Source organism: Heterodontus francisci, chromosome 34 (assembly GCF_036365525.1).
Source record: "Heterodontus francisci isolate sHetFra1 chromosome 34, sHetFra1.hap1, whole genome shotgun sequence".
Lineage (NCBI taxonomy): Eukaryota > Metazoa > Chordata > Chondrichthyes > Heterodontiformes > Heterodontidae > Heterodontus > Heterodontus francisci.
Window position 1 is genome coordinate 13,295,920 of NC_090404.1, and position 23,445 is coordinate 13,319,364.

Below are 23,445 nucleotides of genomic sequence, written 5' to 3' on the forward strand. Positions count from 1 at the left end.
GTGGGTTTCCTGCAGAAAGCTCACCGCATACCTCCCTTCCTTGACGACTGATAGATTGTGAAATCTGCGGAAAGACCCCCTGCTGCCGTTGATGTGAGGCTGGCTATGGATAGCTTCATGTCAAAAGTACTTTGATCCCGTCACTGTGAGGAGGGAGTGGAAGTGCTCCTCACCTTCCATTCCCTCAACAACCCAGAGAGGAATGCATTGAACCGGTGCCTCACAACCAGTTTCACGCCCGTGCCCTTCCACCACTTCTTGAGGGTGGCACTCATGGACCAGATGATCAGCACCAGATTTGACCACCGGTCGAGTGCCTCCTGAACTTTGTTGCGGCAACCCCTACAGGTCGCAAGGAAGTCCCAGAGTTCAGCAGTGGGGACGAGAGGAATTCAACCGCCTCACTGGTGATGGATTCAACATCATCCTCCATGCCTCACACTGAGTCCCCATCCTCCTCTGGGTCGTCACTGCCAGTGGCCGACACAGCCAACACACATTGTGTGTCGGACATCCTGACCGCACCAGCTGGTCCCACCTCCATCACAATCTCACCCTCGGGATAGATGGCGGAGGAGTCCTCTCTGGGTTCTTCCAGGAAACTGGTGCCTATAGGCACCAGCGGTTCAGGAACCCCCTCTGCCTCCGTCTCCTGGCTAGTGAGCGGCCCAGGGGTGACTGTTGTTCCCGACTCCGGAAATCCAGCCGGAACCAGAACCGGAGGTGGAGAGAGGAGGCCAACTCCTGCGCCACCAGTGCCAGAGTCTTAGCAGACAGGGCTCTCTGCAAATTGGGTACATTCTGGTGCCAGTATCAGGCTGCTGGGAGAGTTGACCCTCACTGGTCTCACCCCCACCTAGGACACCCAACCCATCGGCTGAAGGAGAGATTCCCCCTGTGGTGTCCACAGACTCTCCCATCATAGGCAGACCCTTTACCCCCCCTCAACGGGAGTTGTTAAACTAACAGGGGCTTCTCTACCCTGAGGGGCAGAGGGGAGCTCGTGGACCCGTGCCAGGAGATGGGCCCCACAACTCAAGACCCCCTTTAGTGGAGGGGCACCACCTCCTCTTATTCTGGGAGGGGCGCTGATGCTCAGAGACCTCCATCTCAGTAGAGTTCTCTGCTTCCAGACAGAAAGCAGGAAACTACAGGCCAGTTAGCTTAACATCTGCCTTAGAGAAAATGTTGGAAGTTATTATTAAAGACGTTATAGCAGAGCACTTAGAAAAATTCAAGGTAATCAGGCAGAGTCAACATGGTTTTGCGAAAGGAAAATCATGTTTAACCAATTTATTGGAGTTCTTTGAGGGAGTTACATGTGCTGTGGATAAAGGGGAACCGATGGATGTATTGTACTTAGATTTCCCGAAGGCATTTGATAAGGTGCCACATCAAAGGTTCTTGCAGAAAATAAAAGCTCATGGTATAGGGGGTAACATATTAGCATGGATAGAAGATTGGCTAGCTAACAGGAAACAGAGAGTAGTCATAAATGGGTAATTTTCTGGTTGGCAAGATGTAACAAGTGGTGTGCCACAGGGATTTGTGCTGGGGCTCAACTTTTTACAATTTATATAAATGACTTTGATGAAGGGACCAAATGTATGGTTGCTAAATGTACTGATGACACAAAGACAGGTAGGAAAGTAACTTGTGAGGAAGACATAAGGGGGCTACAAAGGGATATATATAGGTTAAGTGTGTGGGCAAAGACCTGGCAAATGGAGTATAATGTGGGAAATTGTGAAATTGTCCACTTTGGCAGGAAGAATAAAAAAAGAAGCATATTATCTAAATGATGAGAGATTGCAGAGCTCTGAGATGCAGAGGGATCTGGGTGTCCCTGTGCACGAATCACAAAAGGCTAGTATGCAGGTACAGCACGTAATTAGGAAAGCTAATAGAATGTTATCGTTTATCGTGAGGGGAATTGAATACAAAAGTAGGGAGGTTATGCTTCAGCTGTACAGGATATTAGTGAGACCACATCTGTACAGTACTGGTCTCCGTATTTAAGAAAGGATGTAAATGCGTTGGAAGCAGTACAGAGAAGGTTTACTAGACTAATACCTGGAATGGGCGGGTTGCCTTATGAGGAAAGATTGGACAGACTAGGCTTGTGTCTGCTGTGTATCTTGCTCCCTCATCTTTACACACTGATTGTCTTGATATGGTTTCATACGTTGTGTAGATTGTGTGTATGAAGTAGTTTTGTAATATCTGTATTAATCTTAAGGCTGTGTAATATGCAATTGTATTTTTTTGTTATATTATTCACTTTTAATTAACTCATATTAAGCACTGGCAGGTCCCTTCAAAATCCCACACCAGTGATACGGTCCTTTCAACTGTAACAATGATAAAGCCCCAGTTTTAATCAGAATTGTATGTCATGCGATATTGAAACCGATACATCAATTAAATAGTGAGACCGATGAACCTCAAAGTAATGAATGGCACCCTACTCCACACTGCTTTCTTATCTCAGATAAATGGACAAGGTGACATTATAATGATGGATACTGCATATCACGAAGCACCATATTATCTGAATAGAAAACCATTACATTTAAGAAAAGGACCAAAAAATGCTGTAATGAGGGGTACGGTTCTGCAGGTGACTGACACCTGAGGGAACCAATCAGGAACTGACATCTGCAGGTAATTACCACTCGAAAAAAAAATGATCAGAGGTTGATCTCACACTGCCTGAACCAGAGACTGGGAATGCCACTGATCAAGAGCATTGGCAGCGCACCAGAAAGGGTTAAAGACTAGCTGCGGGCAACACAGCGCGCAGTGTGAAGTTGGAGACTGCATACCCAAAGTGACAGAGGAGACCTGTCACCCAAGGCTGAATCAGGAGGCAAGACTCGCATGAGCCAGTGAAGTCACTGTTTAACTTTTGATAAGTATTACTTTTATGTCATGTCATGCTAGGCCCCCACCTGCCAAGAATGAGGCACATTAATTTTGTCATGAACATTGATTTTAAACTGTTACTGGAGTGAAGAAAGGACTTGTTAAACAGATCAGCCGTGGCTGGAAAAGACATTTGAACATTAACAGACGGTGACTGGAAGGCCAAAGGACCATTCCCTGACATAGTCAACCCACAATGGACCTTGATCACCAGGTATTGTGTGTAAGAACAGCATTCCAGAGACTGCTAAGGTGATATAATCCAAGACGTGGTCAGACCAATTAGTCACATGACTAACCTGCTTGGCAACCTAGGTTTTTCTGAATTGTACAAACAGTTTGAACTCCGAGTTTGCTCCTGGACTGAATATCTCTCCTGTCTGCTCCCATCTCTTACTCACAAGCCTCTGAATCCACATGAACCCTAAGAGAGAAAAGTCTCCTACAGCAAACAAGGTTTAAGAAGAATACTGGGCCCCAACGAAAAGCAAGATCTACCTACAATCAATGACTCTACAGTGAGCTTGAAGAACCGTAACAAAAACTCTTCAGATATTGCCTCAAACTTTTCCACTTTATTTTTTCTTCTCTTTTCTGTCTTTACTTGCATGTGTGTATCGCGTATGCATGCTAGCGTGGGCATGTCATGTATCTGTAGGCGTCAACCGAATTAGAGTTTCAGTTTAATAAATTTCAACTTTTCTTCTTTAAATCTAAGAAAGCCTGTTTGTACTGGTTTTTTGCCTTATAATTGGAAAGCAGTGAACAAGGATTCACCAAGGGGGAGCTAAAAACATGGTGTGTTTAAAATTAAACCCTGTTACGGTAAGACCAGGTGAAGGCTGAAAGAGAATCTGAGACACCCCTCACCTGGTTGTAACAGTTACTTAATAAATGTTTCCTGATATTACAACACCAGATTATCTCTTACTGCCTGCATGGTTCTAGTTTCAAAAGAACAAATTAATATTCCGAACATAGGAGTAGGCCATTCAGCCCATCGAGCCTGCCCCACCACTCAATATGATTATGGCTGATCTTTCACTTCAATGCCTTTATCCTACACCATCCTCATATCCCCTTATGTCATTTGTATTTAGAAATCTGTCAATCTCTTCTTAAAACATCTCAATGACTGAGCTTCCACAGCCCTCTGGGGTAGAGAATTCCACAGATTCATCACGCTCTTAGTAAAGAAATTAATTCTCATCTCAGTCTTAAATGGCCTGCACCTTATTCTGAGACTGTATCCCCCGGTTCTAGATTCACAAGCCAGAGGAAACATCTTATCCACATCTACCCTGTGACGTCCTGTAAGAAGTTTGCAAGTTTCAATGAGATCCCCTTTCATTCTTCGAAATTCTAGAGAATACAGGCCCAGTTTCCCCAAACTCTCTTCATAGGACAGTCCCGCCATCCCGGGAACAAGTCTGGTGAACCTTCAATGCACTCCATCTATGGCAATAACATCCTTCCTAAGGTAAGGGGACCAAAACTGCACACAGTACTCCAAGTGCAGTCGAACCAAGGTTCTATACAATTGAAGCAACACTTCACTACTCCTGTACTCAAATTCTCTTGTGATAAAAGCTAACATATTAGCCTTTGTAATTGCTTGCTGCACCTGCATATTAGCTTTCAGTGACTTATTGACGAGGACACACAGCTCCCCATGTATTTTTTTTTTTTATTTAGAGATACAGCACTGAAACAGGCCCTTCGGCCCACCGTGTCTGTGCCGACCAACAACCACCCATTTATACTAACCCGACAGTAATCCCATATTCCCTATACTAGGGGCAATTTACAACGGCCAATTTACCTATCACCTGCAAGTCTTTGGATGTGGGAGGAAACCGGAGCACCCGGCGAAAACCCACGCAGACACAGGGAGAACTTGCAAACTCCACACAGGCAGTACCCAGAATCGAACCTGGGTCCCTGGAGCTGTGAGGCTGCGGTGCTAACCACTGCGCCACTGTATATTTACACTTTCTAATCTCTTAGCATTTAAGAAATACTCTGCACAACTGTTCCTCCTACCAAAGTAGATAACCTCATTTTACACATTATATTCCATCTGCCACGTTCTTGCCCACTCACTAAGTCTGTCCAAATCCCCTTGAAGCCACTTTGCATCTTCCTCACAATAAACATTCCCACCTAGTTTTGGGTCATCCTCGAACTTGGAAATACTACATTTGGTCCCCACATCCAAATCACTGATATATATTGTGAACAGACGGGGCCCAAGCACTGATCCCTGCGGTACCCAACTAGTCACAGCCTGCCAACACAAGAATGACCCTTTATTCCTACTCTCTGCCTGTTAACCAATCCTTAATCCATGCTAGTATATTACCCCCTATCCCATGTGCTTTAATTTTGCTAACCAATCTCCTTCCGAAAATCCAAAGTATACAATCTTTATCAATTCTGTTAGTAACATCCTCAAAAAACTCCAACAGGTTCTTCAAACATGATTTCCCATTCATAAATCCATTAATTCAGTAAAGACTCACATAGCCACTGTGCTGGGGTGGCACAGTGGTTAGCATTGCAGCCTCACAGCTCCAGTGACCCGGGTTCAATTTTGGGTACTGCCTGTGTGGAGTTTGCAAGTTCTCCCTGTGTCTGCGTGGGTTTCCTCCCACATGCCAAAGGCTTGCAGGTTGATAGGTCAATTGGCCATTATAAATTGCCCCTAGTATAGGTAGGTGGTAGGGAAATATAGGGACAGGTGGGGATGTGGTAGGAATATGGGATTAGTGTAGGATTAGTATAAATGGGTGGTTGATGGTCGGCACAGACTCGGTGGGCCGAAGGGCCTGTTTCAGTGCTGTATCTCTAAACTAAAACTAAACTAGTTTGAGTTAATAAGACCCAGATCTCTTACAGAAGGGCTTCACTCAGTCATCCTGTCTCACTGAACATCAACTTGTTCACAGTGATCAGAGACCTTTTACATGTTGACTGTGAGAAGGGCTTTAAAAAAAAAAGGATCTGCTGACACACCAATGCACACACTAGGAGAGGCCATTCATCTGCTGTGTGTGTGGGAAGGGATTCACTCAGTAATCCTACCTGCTGAAACACCTGCGAGTTCACAAGTGACTGCAGGGATTGGATTCTGCTGTTAATGACATCCAGGACTGAACAATGTTCATTCTGACAGTTGGGGTTTATTTCTGCTGATGTTAGTAACCCCTATAACTGTGCTGCGGTTTAATATTCGGATAACTGTCAAATGAATTAATGTTATTTCAAACACACTGTGTCAGTCCTTAATTTTCCCAAGATTATTTCAGTTCTCATACTATTGGTTACACTTATGGACAAGTCTCAGCTCCCCAAACCTTCCCAGAGTGCCTCTGCTAGCCTTGGGATCCAGGCAAGGCATTGGTAACATGCCCAACATCACTAAACACAAAACCCAGTCTGTAAATCACTTTCAGCTATTGGACTTTGTGTGCGACCCACAACATCTCTCTCACCTTTGATGTGTGACCAGATCATCACACCTGCAAACCTGGTTTAAATTTAAATCCACTCAGAAAATATATTTAACAAGAGCCTTTTAGGTTGGTGAGACTCTCTGAAGTTGCCAATATTGTAAACCCACAACTAAACCTGTAGTTAATTAGTTCAAATCATTTCATTCACATGTTTAAAATTAAAGTGGGATTTATATTGTGGCAATTTTTACATATCCGGATAAAGCAGCATTTTTGCTGCACAGAAGTCAGCCTTTTCCTTACCACTCGTAGGAAGGAGATGGTGATATCACAAAAAGGGAAGATCAGTGGGGCTTTGTCAGCACCTGACTCACACCAGGATGAGTCCGATTTCCTTCCACTCTGGTTAAATGTTGTTCTTATCAATCATCAGCTTCACAGACCCTGATTGGAAATGACTGGGAACATCAGTCCAATTGTGTCTCTATGTGGTCACAGGCCTGGACTCATCTTGGGTGTTGTGTTGACCTTGGAGTAGCAGCTACTCTGTGTCTGAAGCAGAGAATCAATATGAGCGTAATATAAAATGAAACAGAGAGACAGCGAGAGAAAGAGGGGGAGTGACAGATTGACAGTGAGAAGTAGATATTGGATACATTTTTGTTGGGTAAGGTTATTAAAGGATATGGATCCAAGGCGAGTAAATATAACTGAGATATTGATCAATCATGAGGTAACTGAATGGTGGAACAGGCTGAAGGGGTTGAATGGCCTCCTCCTGCTCATGTGTTCCTCTTATTTGACAGGATCATTGAGATTGATGCCCCGAGGCTCCTCTCTCAGTATCAGGACCTTCTATTCCTGAGTTATGGAGCAAGGTCTTAAGATCCCCATGGAGATCACAAAACCATAAGAACTGAAGTTACTGACCGGCCCCAATAGAAAAAACAAATGGACAAGATTTCACTTTTATAAACTTTAACACTTAAACCAAAGGAAACAATAAATAAAACATGAACTAACAGGTAAATCACACATATATTATATATGCTTAAAGATTACACATTAATTATCAGATGCAACAGAGATAGATCTCTCAAATTTACTAGGCAGTCCGCTCAGCAAAGATGGCACCGAATAGTCTTAAAGTTCCTCAAAACCATGAACTTTTTCAGGTGGATTTCCAACTCCTGTCCTCCAAGATGCAAAGTCAGATGTATTGCCTTCTCATCAATAGCGAGTGTTGCAGTCTTCCCTATAACGTTTCAGTCTTGTCGCCTCTCAATGTCCTCGGTCTTGCTCACAACAGTTTTAATGGTGTGGTTTCACCCGCAACTCTTTAAGTCACTACAAACAGCTGTAGCAACTTATATTTGCCCAGGGCCAGCTCCCAGAAACAAGTCTTCCCTTTTTGCAGCCTGTCATTTGAAAAAAACAACAGCTTGTCTGGAAGAACAGCCTGCAGCTTGTTTCCACACTGCAGACCTGTGATCTGACCATTGAATAGCTCTGGTCACATGACTATTTCATTTAACCTGGTTCTGACTTCCCAGAACTCTGAAGCTTTGAGTTTCATTTTCCAGTAAATGACTGTCTCAAAAAAAAGCCTTTGATAGCAAATTCTGTGCACTTCACAGTACATTCAACAAGTCAACTGTTCAGATAAAAGTCTGCACACGAGGGTACTCAGGGTGGTCTAGACAGGACAGCAACCTGCCCTTCAAAGAGACATGATCCCGACTGCAAGACGATGGTGAGTCCGGGGAGAACCATGGGTGGACACAGTATGTGTTGTCATTGTAATGATAATCCTACCCTCAATAAACAAACCATTCCCAGGAGTGAAATATGAAACATGAGATTTAATTTGAGAAAATAAGATCTGGGATTGCCTTTGACTTCGTGAGTGGGCAAGAATGTGGCAGATGAAATGTGGAAATAATTTGAGGTTATCCACTTTGGTACAGACTTTCTTAAATGCTAAGAGATTAGAAAGTGTAGATGTACAAAGGGACCTGGGTGTCCTCGTCAACAAGTCACTGAAAGCTAACACGCAGGTGCAGCAAGCAATTAAGAAGGCTAATGATATGTCAGCCTTTATCACAACAGGATTTGAGTACAGGAGTAGTGAAGTGTTGCTTCAATTGTATAGAACCTTGGTTAGACCACACCTGGAGTACTGTGTGCAGTTTGGGTCCCCTTATCTTAGGAAGGATATTATTGCCATAGAGGGAGCGCAACGAAGATTCACCAGACTTGTTCCCGGGACTGTCCTATGAAGAGAGATTGGGGAAACTGGGCCTGTATTCGCTAGAGTTTCGAAGAATGAGAGGTGATCTCATTGAAATCTACAAAATACTTAAAGGGATAGAGAGGGTAGATGCAGGTAAGATGTTTCCTCTGGTTGGGGAGTCTAGAAGCAGGGGACACAAGTTCAAAATAAGGGGGAAGTCACTTAGGACAGAGATGAAGAGAAATTTCTTTACTCAGAGGATTGTGAATCTTTGGAATTCTCTACCCCAGAGGGCTGTGGAATCTCTGCTTTAAGCAAACTCAATGACGGAAGTCAACAGATTTCTAAATACAAGTGCCATAAGGGGATATGAGGATAGTGTGGGAAAAGGGCATTGAAGTGGATGGCAGGGCAGGCTCGAAGGGCTGAATGGCCTACTCCTGCTCCTATGTTCAAGTATGGCTATCAAGATGGTCCATGTTACCGGGGCTGGTGGAGTTGGACAGAGCCTGACCCAGCACCGACAGGACAGGACATTCCCATTGGGAGGTGATATAAAGCTGAATTAACACTCATGTATCATTTTCATTGTTTAATTTTACAATGAGACTCCGTGGATATTTCCTGTTGGATTTCCTTTCAGCTGAAGGGAGGATAAAAGTTTTCACATCAGTAATCACATCCATGTTCACTATATCGGACAGTCCTAGAAAACGTTCCTGCAAGTCCCTTTAACAGGGGCACTGATGAGCTTTACATTCAGAAATGTAAATGTACAAGGAGTTTATAGTATCATTTAGGTCAGGCGGTCCATGATTACTAATCCATTTCAAAAGGGTCCTGCAACCAAAATACTTTGGAACCACTGCTGTCGATTTGATAGAATTACAGTGAGTACATAGTTACATGCAAGTCTATGTTACTATGTCTCTGAAGAAAGGTCACAGATGTGAAATGTTAACGCTACTTCGCTCTCCACAGATGCTGCCAGACCCGAGTATTTCCAGCACTTTGATTTGTTTCTAATCTATTCAGAATATTAACTTTTAGCCCAAGTAGAGGGATTATCAGCAGAAACAATCCCCAACTATCAGAATAGAAACATCGAAAACTAATGGAACAGAAGGAGGCCATTTGGCCCATCATATCTATGCCAGCCAAAAACAGAGCTATCCAGCCTAATCCCACTTTCCAGCTCTTTGTCCATTGCCCTGTAGGTTACAGAAATCCAAGTGCATATCCAAGTGTTTTTTTTTTAATGTGATGAGGATTTCTGCCTCTACTACCCTTTCAGGCAGTGAGTTCCAGAACCGTAGCATCCTCTGCATGAAATGATTTCTCCACTTCCCTCTCTAAGGCTTCTGTCAATGACTTCAAATCTATGTCCCCAGATTATTACACCTACCCTGTAGTGCAGTGACCAGAACTGTACACAGTATTCTAGCTGTGATGTGACTAGTGTTTTATTCAGATCGAGCATAGCCTCCCTGCTCTTGTAATAAAAACAGAAAATGCTAGAAATGCTCAGCAAGTCTGGCAGCATTTATGGAGAGAGAAACAGAGTTAACATTTCAGGTCTGTGACCTTCCAACAATAGAAAATACTGGAAATACTCGCTGTTCTTATATTCTATGCCTCAGTAATAATGGAAAGTATCCCTATGCATTCTTAACCACCCTATCTACATGTCCTGCTACCTTCAGGGATTTGTGGACATACACTCCAACGTTTCTCTGTTCCTGTACACTTCTCAGTATTCTATCAGTAATATTGTATTCCCTTGCCTTGTTAGCTTTCCCCAAATGCATTACCTCACACTTCTCCAGATTCAACTCCATTTGCCTCTTTTCCTCTCACTTGGCCAGTCCATTGATATCTTCCTGCAGTTTACAGCTTTCTTCCTCAGTATCAACCACAAGGCTGCAAACATGTTAATCACACCCCTATGTTGAAGTCTAAATCATTGATATAGACTGATATTGATATAGTACTGCGTCATGTAGACCCCACTGGAAACAGCCTTCCAGTCACAAAATCATCTCTCGACCATTACCCTTTGTTTCCTGCTGCTCCAGCTCAAGACACTTCCTGCACTTGTGGTTGTCCAGGACATGAAAAATGTCCTGGAGATCCAACACGGAACAGGATGTTCCATCCACTGGACTGAGATGCCTGACCATGCCTTTATTTATCAGACTATTAATTGACTTCACCATAATAAACTGAAGATTAAAATAAATAAAGACTCATCAGCTACTCACCGGTCAGCTGCTTCCTTTGTGCTGATGTCACTTTATTTTATAGGGAGTTAACTTAAATGTTTTGCTTAGCTCATTATCTATACATCTCAGATTTTAATTTACTGAAAAATTCAGAACCCTTTATCATTATTGCTTGTTATTTAACTTTATCTCATAGATCTGATTAATTAATTGAACACTGTAATTATATGATAAATTAGCAAATTGGCTTTAGTTTTATGCTAATTAATTGATCTAGTCTTACTCTATAGTTGATTAATGTGGATACCAGATCAGGACATAGCTCTCTTGTTGTGGGGATCTAATTAGCATTTTATACAGTTCTAGCATAGTCCCTCTGCTCTTATACTCTAGGCCTGGGTTGATAAAGGAAAGTATTCCATATGCCTTCTTGACCACCTTATGTACCTGTCCTGCTACCTTCAGGTATCTGTGGATGTGCACTCCAAGGTCCTTCTGTTCCTCTACACTTTGCAGGAACCTACCATTCACTGTGCATTCCCTTGTCTTGTTTACCCTCCCCAAATGCATTATCTCACACTTTCCCAGTTGAATTCCATTTGCCTCTTTTCTGCCCACCTGACCAGTCCACGGATATCATCCTGCAGTCGACAGCTTTCTTCCTCACTGACATCCACACGACCAATTTTTGTATCATCTACAAACTTCTTAATCATGACCCCCGACACTTGAGTCTAAATCATTGATACATACCACAAAAAGCAAGCAGCCTGGTACCAAGCCCTGTGGAAACTCGACTGGAAATAGGCTTCCAGTCAGAATTCAGCCCTGGATATGATTAACAGCAGAATCCAAGCCCTGCAGTCACTGGTGAGCTTGCTGGTGTCGCAGCAGATTGTTTGAATCAGCAAACTCCTTCCCACACACAGAGCAGGTGAACAGTCTCTCCCCAGTATGAACACTCTGGTGTCTCAGAACGCAGAACGACCGAGAGAATCTCTTCCCACACACGGAGCAGGTGAACGGCCTCTCCCCAGTGTGAGTAGGTTGGTGTTGCAGCAGGTCGTTTTTACTTTTAAATCTCTTCTCACAGTCTGAACAGTTGAAAGGTCTCTTATCTGTGTGAACAAGTTGGTGTGATAAGAGCTGGGACGACTGTGGGAATCCCTTCCCACACAAGGAGCAGGTGAACGGCCTCTCCCCAGTGTGAGTACGTCGGTGTTGCAGCAGGTCATTTTTACTTTTATATCTCTTCTCACAGGCAGAACATTTAAAAGGCCGATAATCTGTGTGAACTCGCTGGTGTCTCAGAAGGCAGGCCGACCGAGAGAATCCCTTCCCGCACAGGGAGCAGGTAAACAGCCTCTCCCCAGCGTGAGTACGCTGGTGTTGAAGCAGGTCACTTTTAGTTTTAAATCTTTTCTCACAGTCAGAGCATTTAAAAGGTCTCTTATCTGTGTGAACTTTCTGGTGTCTCAGAAGACAGGATAACTGAGTGAATCCCTTCCCACATACAGAGCAGGTGAACGGCTTCTCCCCAGTGTGAATACGCTGGTGTTGCAGCAGCTCATTTTTACTTTTAAATCTCTTCTCACAGTCAGAACATTTAAAAGGCCTCTTATCTGTGTGAACAAGTTGGTGTGTTTGGAGCTGGGACGACTGAGTGAATCCCTTCCCACACACAAGGCAGGTGAACGGCTTCTCCCCAGTGTGAATACGTTGGTGTTGCAGCAGGTCTTTTTTACTTTTAAATCTCTTCTCACAGTCAGAACATTTAAAAGATCTCTTATCTGTGTGAACACGTTGGTGTTTCAGCAGGTCAGATGAATGAATGAATCCCTTCCCACACACGGGGCATGTGAACGGTCTCTCCCCAGTGTGAACCCACTGGTGTTTCAGCAGCTGGGATGAATAAATGAATCCCTTCCCACACACAGAGCAGGTGAACGGCCTCTCCCCAGTGTGACTACGTCGATGAGCTTCCAGCAGGCACGGGTATTTGAATCCCTTCCCACAGTCGCCACATTTCCATGGTTTCTCCGTGTTGCAGATGTCTTTGTCTCTCTCCAGGTTGGATGATCAGTTGGATCCTCGACCACACACAGAACACGTGTACTGTTTCTCCCCGCTGTGAATGGTGCGATGTTTTTTCAGGCTGTGTAACTGGTTAAAGCTCTTCCCACAGTCAGTGCACTGGAACACTCTCATTCTAGTGTGTGTGTCTCAGTGCTGTTCCAGTCACACTGATGTTTCAAATCTTTTCCCAAAGACAAAACAGACAAATAATTCTCCTTCCACATTCAAAGAATGATGATATTGAAGTCCTGATGATCGAGTGACTCTGTCAGATCTTGACGTGATGTTTGATTTGAGTTTCCCAGCTGCAAATCCTCCCTTTCTAATCCCCTGTAAAAGGAGATTACATAGAATGACATAGAATACACCATACACAGTACACAAACAGGCCATTCAGTCTAATTAGTCTGTACAGATGCTTTTACACCTCATGTCTGCTCCCTTTCCATCTACCTCATTTCAGCAGATCTTTATAATTCCCTTTGCTCTCATGTTTTCATCTTGTTTCCTTTTGAAAGCATCTCAACTATTTGCATCAACCACTTCCACTTTTCACCTCCTGTGAGTAAAGAAATCTCTCCTTATTTCACTGTTGGATTTATTAGTAATCTGTATTCATGGCCTCCAGGTTTGGATTCACTCACAAGTGGAAACATTCTCTCCACGTCTACTCTGTCCAACCCATTGATAATTTTAAACAGCTCTATCACGTCACCGTTAAGTCTTCTGTTTTCTAAATAAAAAAGCCCCAACCTGTTCAATCTTTCCCAATGGCTGTAATCTCAGTTTACAAAAGCCATCACTGTCCGTCCAGGATAGAAATACAAAAGAGACAAACATTTCTCTTGATTTCAGTTGGGACACAATTTCAAAGTTTGCAGATGAGACGAAACTCGGAAGCATTGTGAACTGTGAGGAAGATAGTATAGAACTTCAAAAGGATATAAACAAACTGGTGGAATGGACAGACAAGTTCAAATGAAGTTCAATGCGGAGAAATGTGAAGTGATTAATTTTGGTTGGAAGAATATGAGAGACAATATAAAATAAAGGATACAATTCTAAAGGGGGTGCAGGAGCAGAGGGATGTGGGTGTATCTTTGCATAAGTCATTGAAGGTGGCAGGAATGGTTGAGAGCGCAGACAACAAAGCATACTGTATCCTGGGCTTTATTAATAGGGTATCGAGTACAAGAGCAAGGAGGTTATGTTGAACTTGTATAAGACACTAGTTCGGCCTCAGCTGGAGAACTGCGTCCATTCTGGAGGGTCTAATACAGGTGGGAAGTATACAGTAAATGGCAGAACCCTTAGGAGTATTGACAGGCAGAGAGATCTGGGCATACAGGTCCACAGGTCACTGAAAGTGGCAACGCAGGTGGATAAGGTAGTCAAGAAGGCATACGGCATGCTTGCCTTCATCGGTCGGGGCATAAAGTATAAAAATTGGCAAGTCATGCTGCAGCTGTACAGAACCTTAGTTAGGCCACACTTGGAATATTGCGTACAATTCTGGTCACCACACTACCAGAAGTTTAAGGTGCGAGGGGCAAAGTTGAGAGGGGATGTGCAAGGCAAGTTTTTTTTTTTTTTTACACAGAGGGTGGTGAGTGCCTGGAACTTGCTGCCGGGGGAGGTGTGGAAGCAGGTACGATAGCGACGTTTAAGAGGCATCTTGACAAATACATGAATAGGATGGGAATAGAGGGATACGGACCCAGGAAGTGCAGAAGGTTTAAGTTTAGACAGGCATCATGATAGACTCAGGCTTGGAGGGCCTGTTCCTGTGCTGTTCTTTGTTCTTTCATTGGAGAGAATACAGAAAAGATTCACAAGAATGGTTTCAGGGATGAGGAACTTCATTTACAAAGACAGACTGGAGAAGTTGAGACTGTTTTCCTTGGAGAAGAGAAGGCCGAGAGTTTTGATAGAGGTATTCAAAATCATGAGAAGTCTGTATAGAGTAGATAGAGAGAAACTGTTCCCACTTGTAAAAGGATGGCGAGCGAGAGAGCACAGATTTAAAGTATTTGATAAGAGAAGCAAAAGTGACATGAGGAAACATATTTTCATGCAGCAAGTGGTTAAGGTCTGGAATGCGCTGCCTGAGAATGTGGTGGAAGCAGGTTCAATTGAAGCATTCAAAAGGGAATTAGACAGTTAGAGCACAGAATTAAGGTAATTGGCAAAAGAAGCAATGGCGACATGACGAAAATCTTTTTCACGCAGTGAATGGTTAAGAATTGGAATCCATTGCCAGAGCATGAGGTGGAGGTAGGTTCAATCTAAGTATTCAAAAGGGAATTAGGTGGTTACCTATAAAGGAAGAATGCCACAAGGTTATGGGGAGAAGGTGGGGGAATGGCACTAAGTGAACTGCTCACTCGGATGCAGACACGATGGGCCGAATGGCCTCCTTCTGCGCTGTCACAATTGTGAAAAATTGTGTGATTCTGAGTTTGCTGTGTGAAAATCCTCCTTCTAATCCCCTGTAAAAGGAGTTTACAAAAGCCATCACTGTCAGACCAGGATAGGAATTCACAACATTCTCTCCTCCTGCTTCCTGGCCCAGGATGGCTGCGCATGTGCCCTGCTGAGCAGTGCCTCCTATAAAATTAGTGGCTATTAACCTGGGCCTGTCACCGAGAGAAGCCCCGCACCTGCTGTGCCACTTGGTGCAAATGCGGGACCGGTAGCTTCTAATTCGGGATTTGGGGCCTACACCAGGTGTTTAATGAAGCCGCGCCACCAACTTGCCAGCTCCATTCCACCCTGCCCACTCCATTCCTCTCTTGCATTTGGCGGTTTCTCACCCGCTGCAGCTCTGACACGATCGTTTCCGTCCAGCTCCAGCACACACACTGCGCATGTTCCAGTCATAGTCCACACGGCGGCTGTGCAGGGGTTCCTGTAATGAGGATAGGGCACATTCTGCACCATGGGGAATGCTGGCTAACAGCTCCACCACTGAAAGGTACTACTGAACAGAAAATAATGTGATCAGATTGCAATTTGACAGGAGGGAGGGCGGGGACACGGGGAGGGAGCCAGCTGTGGGACAGCCCCGACAACTAATTTTATCTGCAGCGCCTGTGGAAGAGTCTGTCACTTTATGGGATTAATGTAGGATAAGTATAAATGGGTGGTTGTTGGTCGGCATAGACTCGGTAGGCCGAAGGGCCTGTTTCAGTGCTGTATCACTCTATGACTAATGACTCTCAGAGGAAAAAAAACTCTCCTCAACTCCATCCTAAAAGGGAGACCTCTTATTCTTAAACCGTGTCCCCGAGTTCTAGTCTCCCCCACAAGGGGATACATCCTCACAGGAACCACTCTATCAAGTCCCCTCAGGATCTTTCATGCTTCAATAAGAACACCTCTCATTCTTCTAAACTTCAACGGTTAGAGGCCCAACCTGTACAACCTTTCTTCAGACAAGTCCTTCATCCTCGGAATGAGTTGAGTGAACCTTCTCTAAACTGCTTCAAATGCAATTATATCCTTTTTCAAATAAGGGGACCAAAACTGTACACAGTACCCCAGATGTGGTTTCACCAAGGTCACTGAAAGCTAACGTGCAGAAAGCAATTAAGGCGGCTAATGATACGTTAGCCATTACCACAAAAGGATTTGAGTACAGGAGTGGTGAAATCTTGCTTCAATTGTATCGAACCTTGGTTAGACTGCACTTGGAGTACTGTGTGCAGTTTTGGTCCCCTTACCTTAGGAAGGATACTATTGCCATAATGGGAGTGCAACGAAGGTTCACCAGACTTGTTCCCGGGATGGCAGGACTGTCCTATGAAGAGAGATTGGGGAAACTGGGTCTGTATTCTCCAGAGTTTTGAAGAATGAGAGGTGATCTCATTGAAACCTACAAAATACTTAAAGGGATAGACAGGGTATGTGCAGCTGAGATGTTTCCCTTGGTTAGGGAGTCTGGAGCCAGGGGATATAATTTCAAAATAAGGGGGAAGCCACTTAGGACAGAGATGAGGAGAAGTTTCTTTACTCAGGGGGTGGTGAATCTTTGGAATTCTCTACCCCAGAGGGCTGTGGAAGCTCAGTCATTGAGTATGTTTAAAGTAGAGATTGACAGATTTCTAAATACCAATGACATAAAGGGATATGGGGATAGTGTGGGAAAAAGGCGCTGAAGTGGAAGATCAGCTATGATCGTATTAAATGGTGGATCAGGCTCGATGGTCCGAATGGCCTGCTCCTGCTCCTATGTTCCGTGCAACTGCAGTAAAACTTCTCTACTTTTATATTCCATTCCCCCTGCAATAAACACCAACATTCCATTTGCCTTCCTAACCACTTGCTGTACCAGGACACTGGCTTTTTGTAATTTATGTACCAGGACACCCAGATGCGTCTGTACCACTGAGTTCTGCAATCGCTCCATTTAAATAACATACTGCTTTTCTATTCTTCCTGCCAAAATTAACATAGAGGGAGAGCGGAGCACAGCCCGAGGAGCCGGAGGTTTAAAAAGCACACCAAATCAGAGTCGGAGACCGGAGTCTGAGAGAGTGGAGCAGGGGAAAAAAAAAAATTAAAAAAAATTAAAAAATCGAAAAGTGACATCATAGAGACGTCACAATCAACAGAGAGAGCAGGGAAGAAGCTACCTATTTGCATCGGAGCTGTGAGTATAAATAACTTACATGGGGGATTTCGCGGCCTAGTCAACAGGGAGCGGAGGTAGAGTGGACCCGGAGGGGCGGAGCTGCTTTCACTGCTTCAGTGTTCAAACTGAACAAGAGAAATCTGAAAAAAGTGACGTCACAGGAAAACTGGTAGGAATCTGCACTAAATTTGAAAAACTAATTAACTAAAGTAAAATAGAGACATCAGGGCAGGCGATATGCCATAGCTGCATGATGTGGGAGCTGGTAGATCCCATTGCGAGCCACAGCGACCACATCTGCAGCAAGAGCTTGCAGATCGAAGAACTTCGGCTCAGAGTTGATGGGCTGGAGTCTGAGCTTCAGATACTGCAGCACATCAGGGAGGGGGAGAGGTTCCTGGACACTGTGCTTGAGGCAGTCACACCCCATAGATTAAGTATCTCAAATTCGGCCAGTGGTCAGGGACAGGAGGGTGTGACTGCAAATGAGGCAGGTAGAGGGATCCTGAATTCAGCAATGGAGGAGCCTCAGTTCTTGACCTTGCCTAACAGGTATGAGGTACTTGCTCCCTGTGTGGATGAGGAAAAGGACTGTAGGGAGGATGAGCAAACTGACCATTGCATCGTGGTACAGGAGGCCATTCAAGCGGGGGGGGAGCAAAAAGAAAAGTGGTAGGGGATTCCATAATTAGGGGTACTAATAGCATCCTTTGTAAACAGGACCGAGAGTCCCGCATGGTATGTTGCCTACCTGGTGCCAGGGCGAGGGACATCTCTAACCGGCTTGAAAGGATATTGGAGAGGGAGGGGGAGGATCCAGTTGTTGTGGTCCACGTTGGGACAACCAACCTAGGCAAGACTAGGCAACAGGACCTGTTTGGGGATTATCAGGAACTAGGAACAAAATTAAAAAACAGGTCCTCAAGGGTTATAATCTCTGGATTATTACCCGAAATACGTGCAAATTGGCATAGGGATAAGAAAATTAGGGAAATAAACATGTGGCTAAAGGAGTGGTGTGGAAAAGAGAGGTTCCATTTCATGGGGCACTGGCATCAGTATTGGGACAGGAGTGAACTGTACCGTTGGGACGGGCTCCACCTGAACCGATCTGGGACCAGAGTCCTAGCTGAAAGGATAAATCGGGTGGTCACAAGGACTTTAAACTAGTAAATGGGGGGCAGGGGAAGGGGAGCCTCAGGGGAAGTCAATACAGTTTCAAAAACAAGTAACAGGGCACAGAGTAAAGAAACAGTCAGGAACCCTACTTCAAGAACTGCAAGTAATGGCAAGAAGTATACTGGTTAAACCAGAAGAGGGAAATAATAAACAGGTGAATAAAGCATCAGTGCTGAGGGACAGGTTAGGGGGTATAGCCCAAATAAGAGTTCTATATACAAATGCATGGAGTGTAAGGAATAAATTAGATGAGCTGCAGGCGCAAATTCAAATGGAAGATTACGATGTGGTGGCCATTGCGAAGACGTGGCTACAGGATGGTCGGGACTGGGAACTAAATATACAGAAGGGACAGGGAAAATGGCAGAGGGGGTAGAGTAGCCTTACTGATTGGTGAGGGAAGATATAATGAAGGGAAAGCATCCAGTGGAGACCTTATGGGTGGAATTGAGGAACAGAAAAGGATCTAAAACTGTAATAGGTGTTGGGTATAGACCCCCTGGTAGCAGTTCTGAGGTGTTAGATTGTATAAGTGCACAAATTAGGCAAGTGTGTAACAAAGGCAGAGTAGTATTAATGGGGGATTTTAACTTACACATAGATTGGGAGAGGTAGACTAGCACCTGTCAGAAAGGTAGTGAATTTCTGGAACATGTCCGGGATAGTTTCCTACAGCAATATGTCCTAGATGTAACAAGGGACAGGCAATATTAGATTTAGTTATGAATAATGAGCCAAATTTAATTAGTAGCCTAACTGTGCGTGAACATTTATCAAATAGTGATCACAACATGATCGAATTCAAGGTAGTGTTTGAAACTGAAAAGCACGAATCAGCTACTAGAATTTTAGACTTGGGTAAGGCTGACTTTAACGGGATGAGACAGAGACAGTCCACAGTAAACTGGGTAGATCTGTTAAAGGGTCAAACAACTGCAGAACAGTGGAGAATATTTAAAGAAACATTTCACGAAATACAGAGCGAGTATATACCCGAGAGGAAAAAGCTCCACTTCACAGAAAAAACAGCCATGGACAACTAGAGATTAGGGATAGCATAAAACTAAAAGAAAGGGCGTATAAAAATGCAAAACGCACCACAGATCCGATCAAATGGGATAGATACAAAGACCAGCAAAGGGTCACAAAGCAGCTTATAGCAGCTACTAAAAGGGATAATGAAAGGAAACTTGCAAGGGACATCAAAATCAATAAGACGACATTTTATCATTACATAAAGGGAAAGCGGGTGGTCAAGAGCAATGTAGGCCCACTAAAAGCTGAAAATGGAGACATTGTCATTGATAATGTGGAAATGGCAGACACGTTGAACAATTACTTTGCCTCAGTATTTAGTTGAAGAGGAGGATAACTTGCCGGAAGTCCCGAAAAAATTAATAGCCGATAGGGGACAGGGACCTAATACAATTAACATAAGTAAAACATCAGTAACAAGGAAATTAATGGAACTGAACAGTCAGAAATCCCCAGGACCTGACGGTTTCCATCCGAGAGTGTTAAAGGAAGTAGGCGAGCACATTATAGATGCTCTAACTATAGTCTTTCAGAGTTCCCTAGATTCAGGAGTGGTCCCTCTGGATTGGAAAGTTGCACATGTCACTCCACTTTTTAAGAAGGGTGGAAGGGGGAACCAAGGAAATTACAGACCAGTTAGCCTGACATCTGTGGTGGGCAAGTTGCTGGAGTCTATAATCAAGGATAGGGTGACTGAACACCGGGAAAATTTTCAGTTAATCAGAAACCAGCTAACTAAGTAAATAACTGTGCAGTACACACTGGCAGGCAGCTTGTTTACCACTGACTAAAACTGAAAGGAACTACAATTTAATGTTAAAGTCAAGTTAAAAGCTAAATGGAAACTTGACTAGATTTTAGAAAGAGATCAACCCTTGTAACACCTACACTTACCAAATTCCCGAATTAAACACTCTGTCATGCAGCACTCAGTCGTGGTTCTGTTACATTAATCCAGAGACCGCGAGTTCGAATCCTGCCATGGCAGTCTGAGAACTGGAAATCAAAATCTGGAAATAAAACAGATGGTTGTTGGTGGAAGTGACCATGAAGTTGCTGGATTGCCTAAGAATGTTCATTTATACAGCACCTTTCCCGAGCTCAGGGTATTCCATGGTACTTTTCAGCCAATTAAGCACCTTTAAAATGTGTCCTTTTGTAATGTAGGTTAACGTGGGCAGTCCAAGCTGCACACAGCAAGATCCCACAAACAGCAATGGGTCAAAGGACTGGAGAGTCCACTTTTCCACAATTAGCATAAAATTGGTTCATTAATGCTCCTTGAGGGATGGAAACCTGCTGTCCTTACCTGGTCTGGGACTGTATATGTGACTGAAGTCTTACACTGACATAGTTGACTATTAACTGCCCCTGAAGTGGCCGAACAAGCCACTCAGTCGTATGAAACCGGTTCAAGGAGGCGGCCGCCCACCACCAGCACCTTCTCAAGGGGTGACCAGGGACAGGGTAATAAATACCAGCTTTACCAGCGATGCCCACATCCCAAGAATGAATTAGTAAAAACTTGCAGCCAGTCCTTTCCTCAAAGGGACTGGTGGAAAATCTGAAGCCCACCCACTGGAGACACCAAAACCCATCCAAGCTCAGTCATTATCAACCAGGTTTTCTCGCACCCATTGCCTCCCCCTCAAAGGCTGTAACATTAAAATCCCCCTGTTTCAGTGTTTTGGGTGGCCCCAGTCAGAGTGGTGTCCTCCCCAGGAGAGAGGCCTGCCGGCTGTCGCCTCCCACTCGAGCCCTAAGCTCTCTCCGCGGCCTTGTTCCTGGCCGCTCACCTGCTGCTGCTCAGCTCGAGCCCATCTGCGCCGGCGCGCACCGTCACCAGGCTCCGCCCCCAAAGCCATGGCAACGCCAGGGACCGTTAACCATTTCCCGTTCAAACTGCCCGATGCAGAAAAAAATCCTCCGCGCGCCTCCGAAAACCACAATTCGCGCACGCGCAGCTGCTCCGCTGGGGAGAAATTTCAAACCCCGCCACCATCTTTGTTCGGGGCCAATATGCCCGAAAGCGCGATTAAACCAGGCGAAATGAAGCATCGCAGCCCCGTAGAAAGATGGACGCCACTCCCGAAAAGGACATTTCACAATATTGCTTGTTTTGTTTAAAAAAATAGTCTTTTGCAAGCTGGGGTGAATCTTATTTGCAGTTCTTCTTGGGCGAAATATTATGCAGGAATATTTGAATTTTAATGTTGATTTACCTGTACCCATTCGTCTCCCTTACAAAGATGTCTGAAATCTCTGAACCTGCCTTTGGGGTTTTCAATGGCGGGTTGGTTGACATCCTTCCATCTACAGAAAGATGATGGACTCGCAGCAAACAATCCATTTAAGTGGGGTGTCTTCACTTGGTTCACCTTTGTTGATGCTGTGAAGGCCAATCCTTGACAGGCAGGTTCTGCCACAAGTGCTGCAGGTGAAGCTGCCGAGTGACGCTGTGAGTTGTTGTTTTTGATATTGACGCCTGTTGTGAAGCTGCTGTAGCAACTGGTCATCGTGGTCGTGCAAACCATTCCACAGAATGTGTCACCATTTCCCTCTTTCGTCAGCTAGTGACTCCGAAGTGCGATCATCGACATTTGGCCTTCATGTCACACTTCCAAGCAACCTTGAAGCGGAGCTTTGGGCGCCTCGCTGGTCGTCTGGCCCCGGCTACCTCACCATACAGAAGGTCATGCGGCGGTCGTCCATCCTGTGGATGTGTTTGATCATTCCCCGTGGAAGTGAATGTGCCTTATTCACACTACAGGAGCCTTGCGTGCAGGCGCGGTGCTGGACTGTATCTTGAGCTTACTCACTGTCACTTTGATCATAGCTGTGCGGGTGCTGGAGACGCTTTTGCAGCAGCTGAGAGTTGGCAGGACGCAGGGAATGAATGGAGCCGGTGGGTGGGTGGGGAGGCTTCAGAAACACCTGGTGTAGGCCGCAAGCCCCGAATAAGAACCTCCAGGTCCCACATTTGCAGTTTGGGGGCTTTTTCCCAGGAAATAGGCCGAGGGTCGAAGACCGCCATCTTGGTTGAGCGGGGAGCAGAGCGCATGCGTGGCCATCTTGGTGATGACACTGGGTGGGCAGGGCTTCAGGGTCCCTGTGACCAGGAGAGAAAATCATTGACTCATTGATTTGATTCTCACTCTGCACACAGGGGCTGGAGAACTGAACCTAGTCAGATTAGAGGGAGGGAGAAAACTGGCAGTGGGGGAAAGAAATGGTGCAGATGGTGCGATGGCTTTGAATTTCAGCACAGGGAGGACGGAGAGTTTGTGGGACGGAGATTTACAGCTTTGGGGGAACAAGAGAGGTAAAAATGATCAATAGAAACTAGAATTGTCTGTTCTCAATGTCTATCCTGTACTTACAGAGATGACTTTTGTAAACTCCTTTTACAAGATATCAGCAGAGGACGAGTTCCAGACGGGAAACTCAAAGGAAACATCACATCAAGAACTGACATTCACTGATTCATCAGGACCTGAACATCACTGGCCTTTGAATGTGGAAGGAGAAATGTTTGGCTGTTCTGTCTGTGGGAAAAGATTTCAAACATCAGTGTGACCGGGAAAGCACCGAGACACACACACCCGAGTGAGAGTGTTCCAGTGCACTGACTGTGGAAAGAGTATTAACCAGTTACACAGCCTGAATAAAAACCGCACCATTCACAAT

General features: G+C 44.7%; 2 protein-coding genes across 3 annotated transcripts in view; both read right to left on the bottom strand.

Annotated features, from left to right (window-relative positions):
• Nucleotides 1-21,638, bottom strand: part of LOC137349072 (zinc finger protein 774-like) — a 41,034-nt gene extending 19,396 nt beyond the window's left edge. Inside the window, exons 1-2 of one of the 2 annotated variants that reach the window (XM_068014382.1) lie at nt 21,555-21,638; nt 20,653-20,768 (exon numbers count right to left, since the gene is read on the bottom strand). The gene's annotated coding sequence lies outside the window, so the exon portion shown is untranslated. The other variant, XM_068014380.1, reaches the window with a different exon arrangement.
• Nucleotides 11,700-13,814, bottom strand: LOC137348654 (zinc finger protein 271-like). Its single transcript, XM_068013917.1, has 2 exons — nt 13,665-13,814; nt 11,700-12,899 (listed from the first exon to the last, which is right to left on the bottom strand). Exons 1-2 carry the CDS (start codon nt 13,812-13,814, stop codon nt 11,700-11,702), a joined length of 1,350 nt encoding a protein of 449 aa, XP_067870018.1.
• Nucleotides 21,639-23,445: the final 1,807 nt, after the last annotated feature.

What these genes read in the sequence shown, in the direction of transcription:
- LOC137348654 (XM_068013917.1), bottom strand. Translation starts at nt 13,814, where the DNA reads ATGCTTCCGAGTTTCGTCTCATCTGCAAACTTTGAAATTGTGTCCCAA. An exon ending in CATTGGGAAAGATTGAACAG is followed by an intron (nt 12,900 to 13,664) that starts GTTGGGGCTTTT and finishes TCCAACCTGGAG; the next exon opens with AGAGACAAAGACATCTGCAA.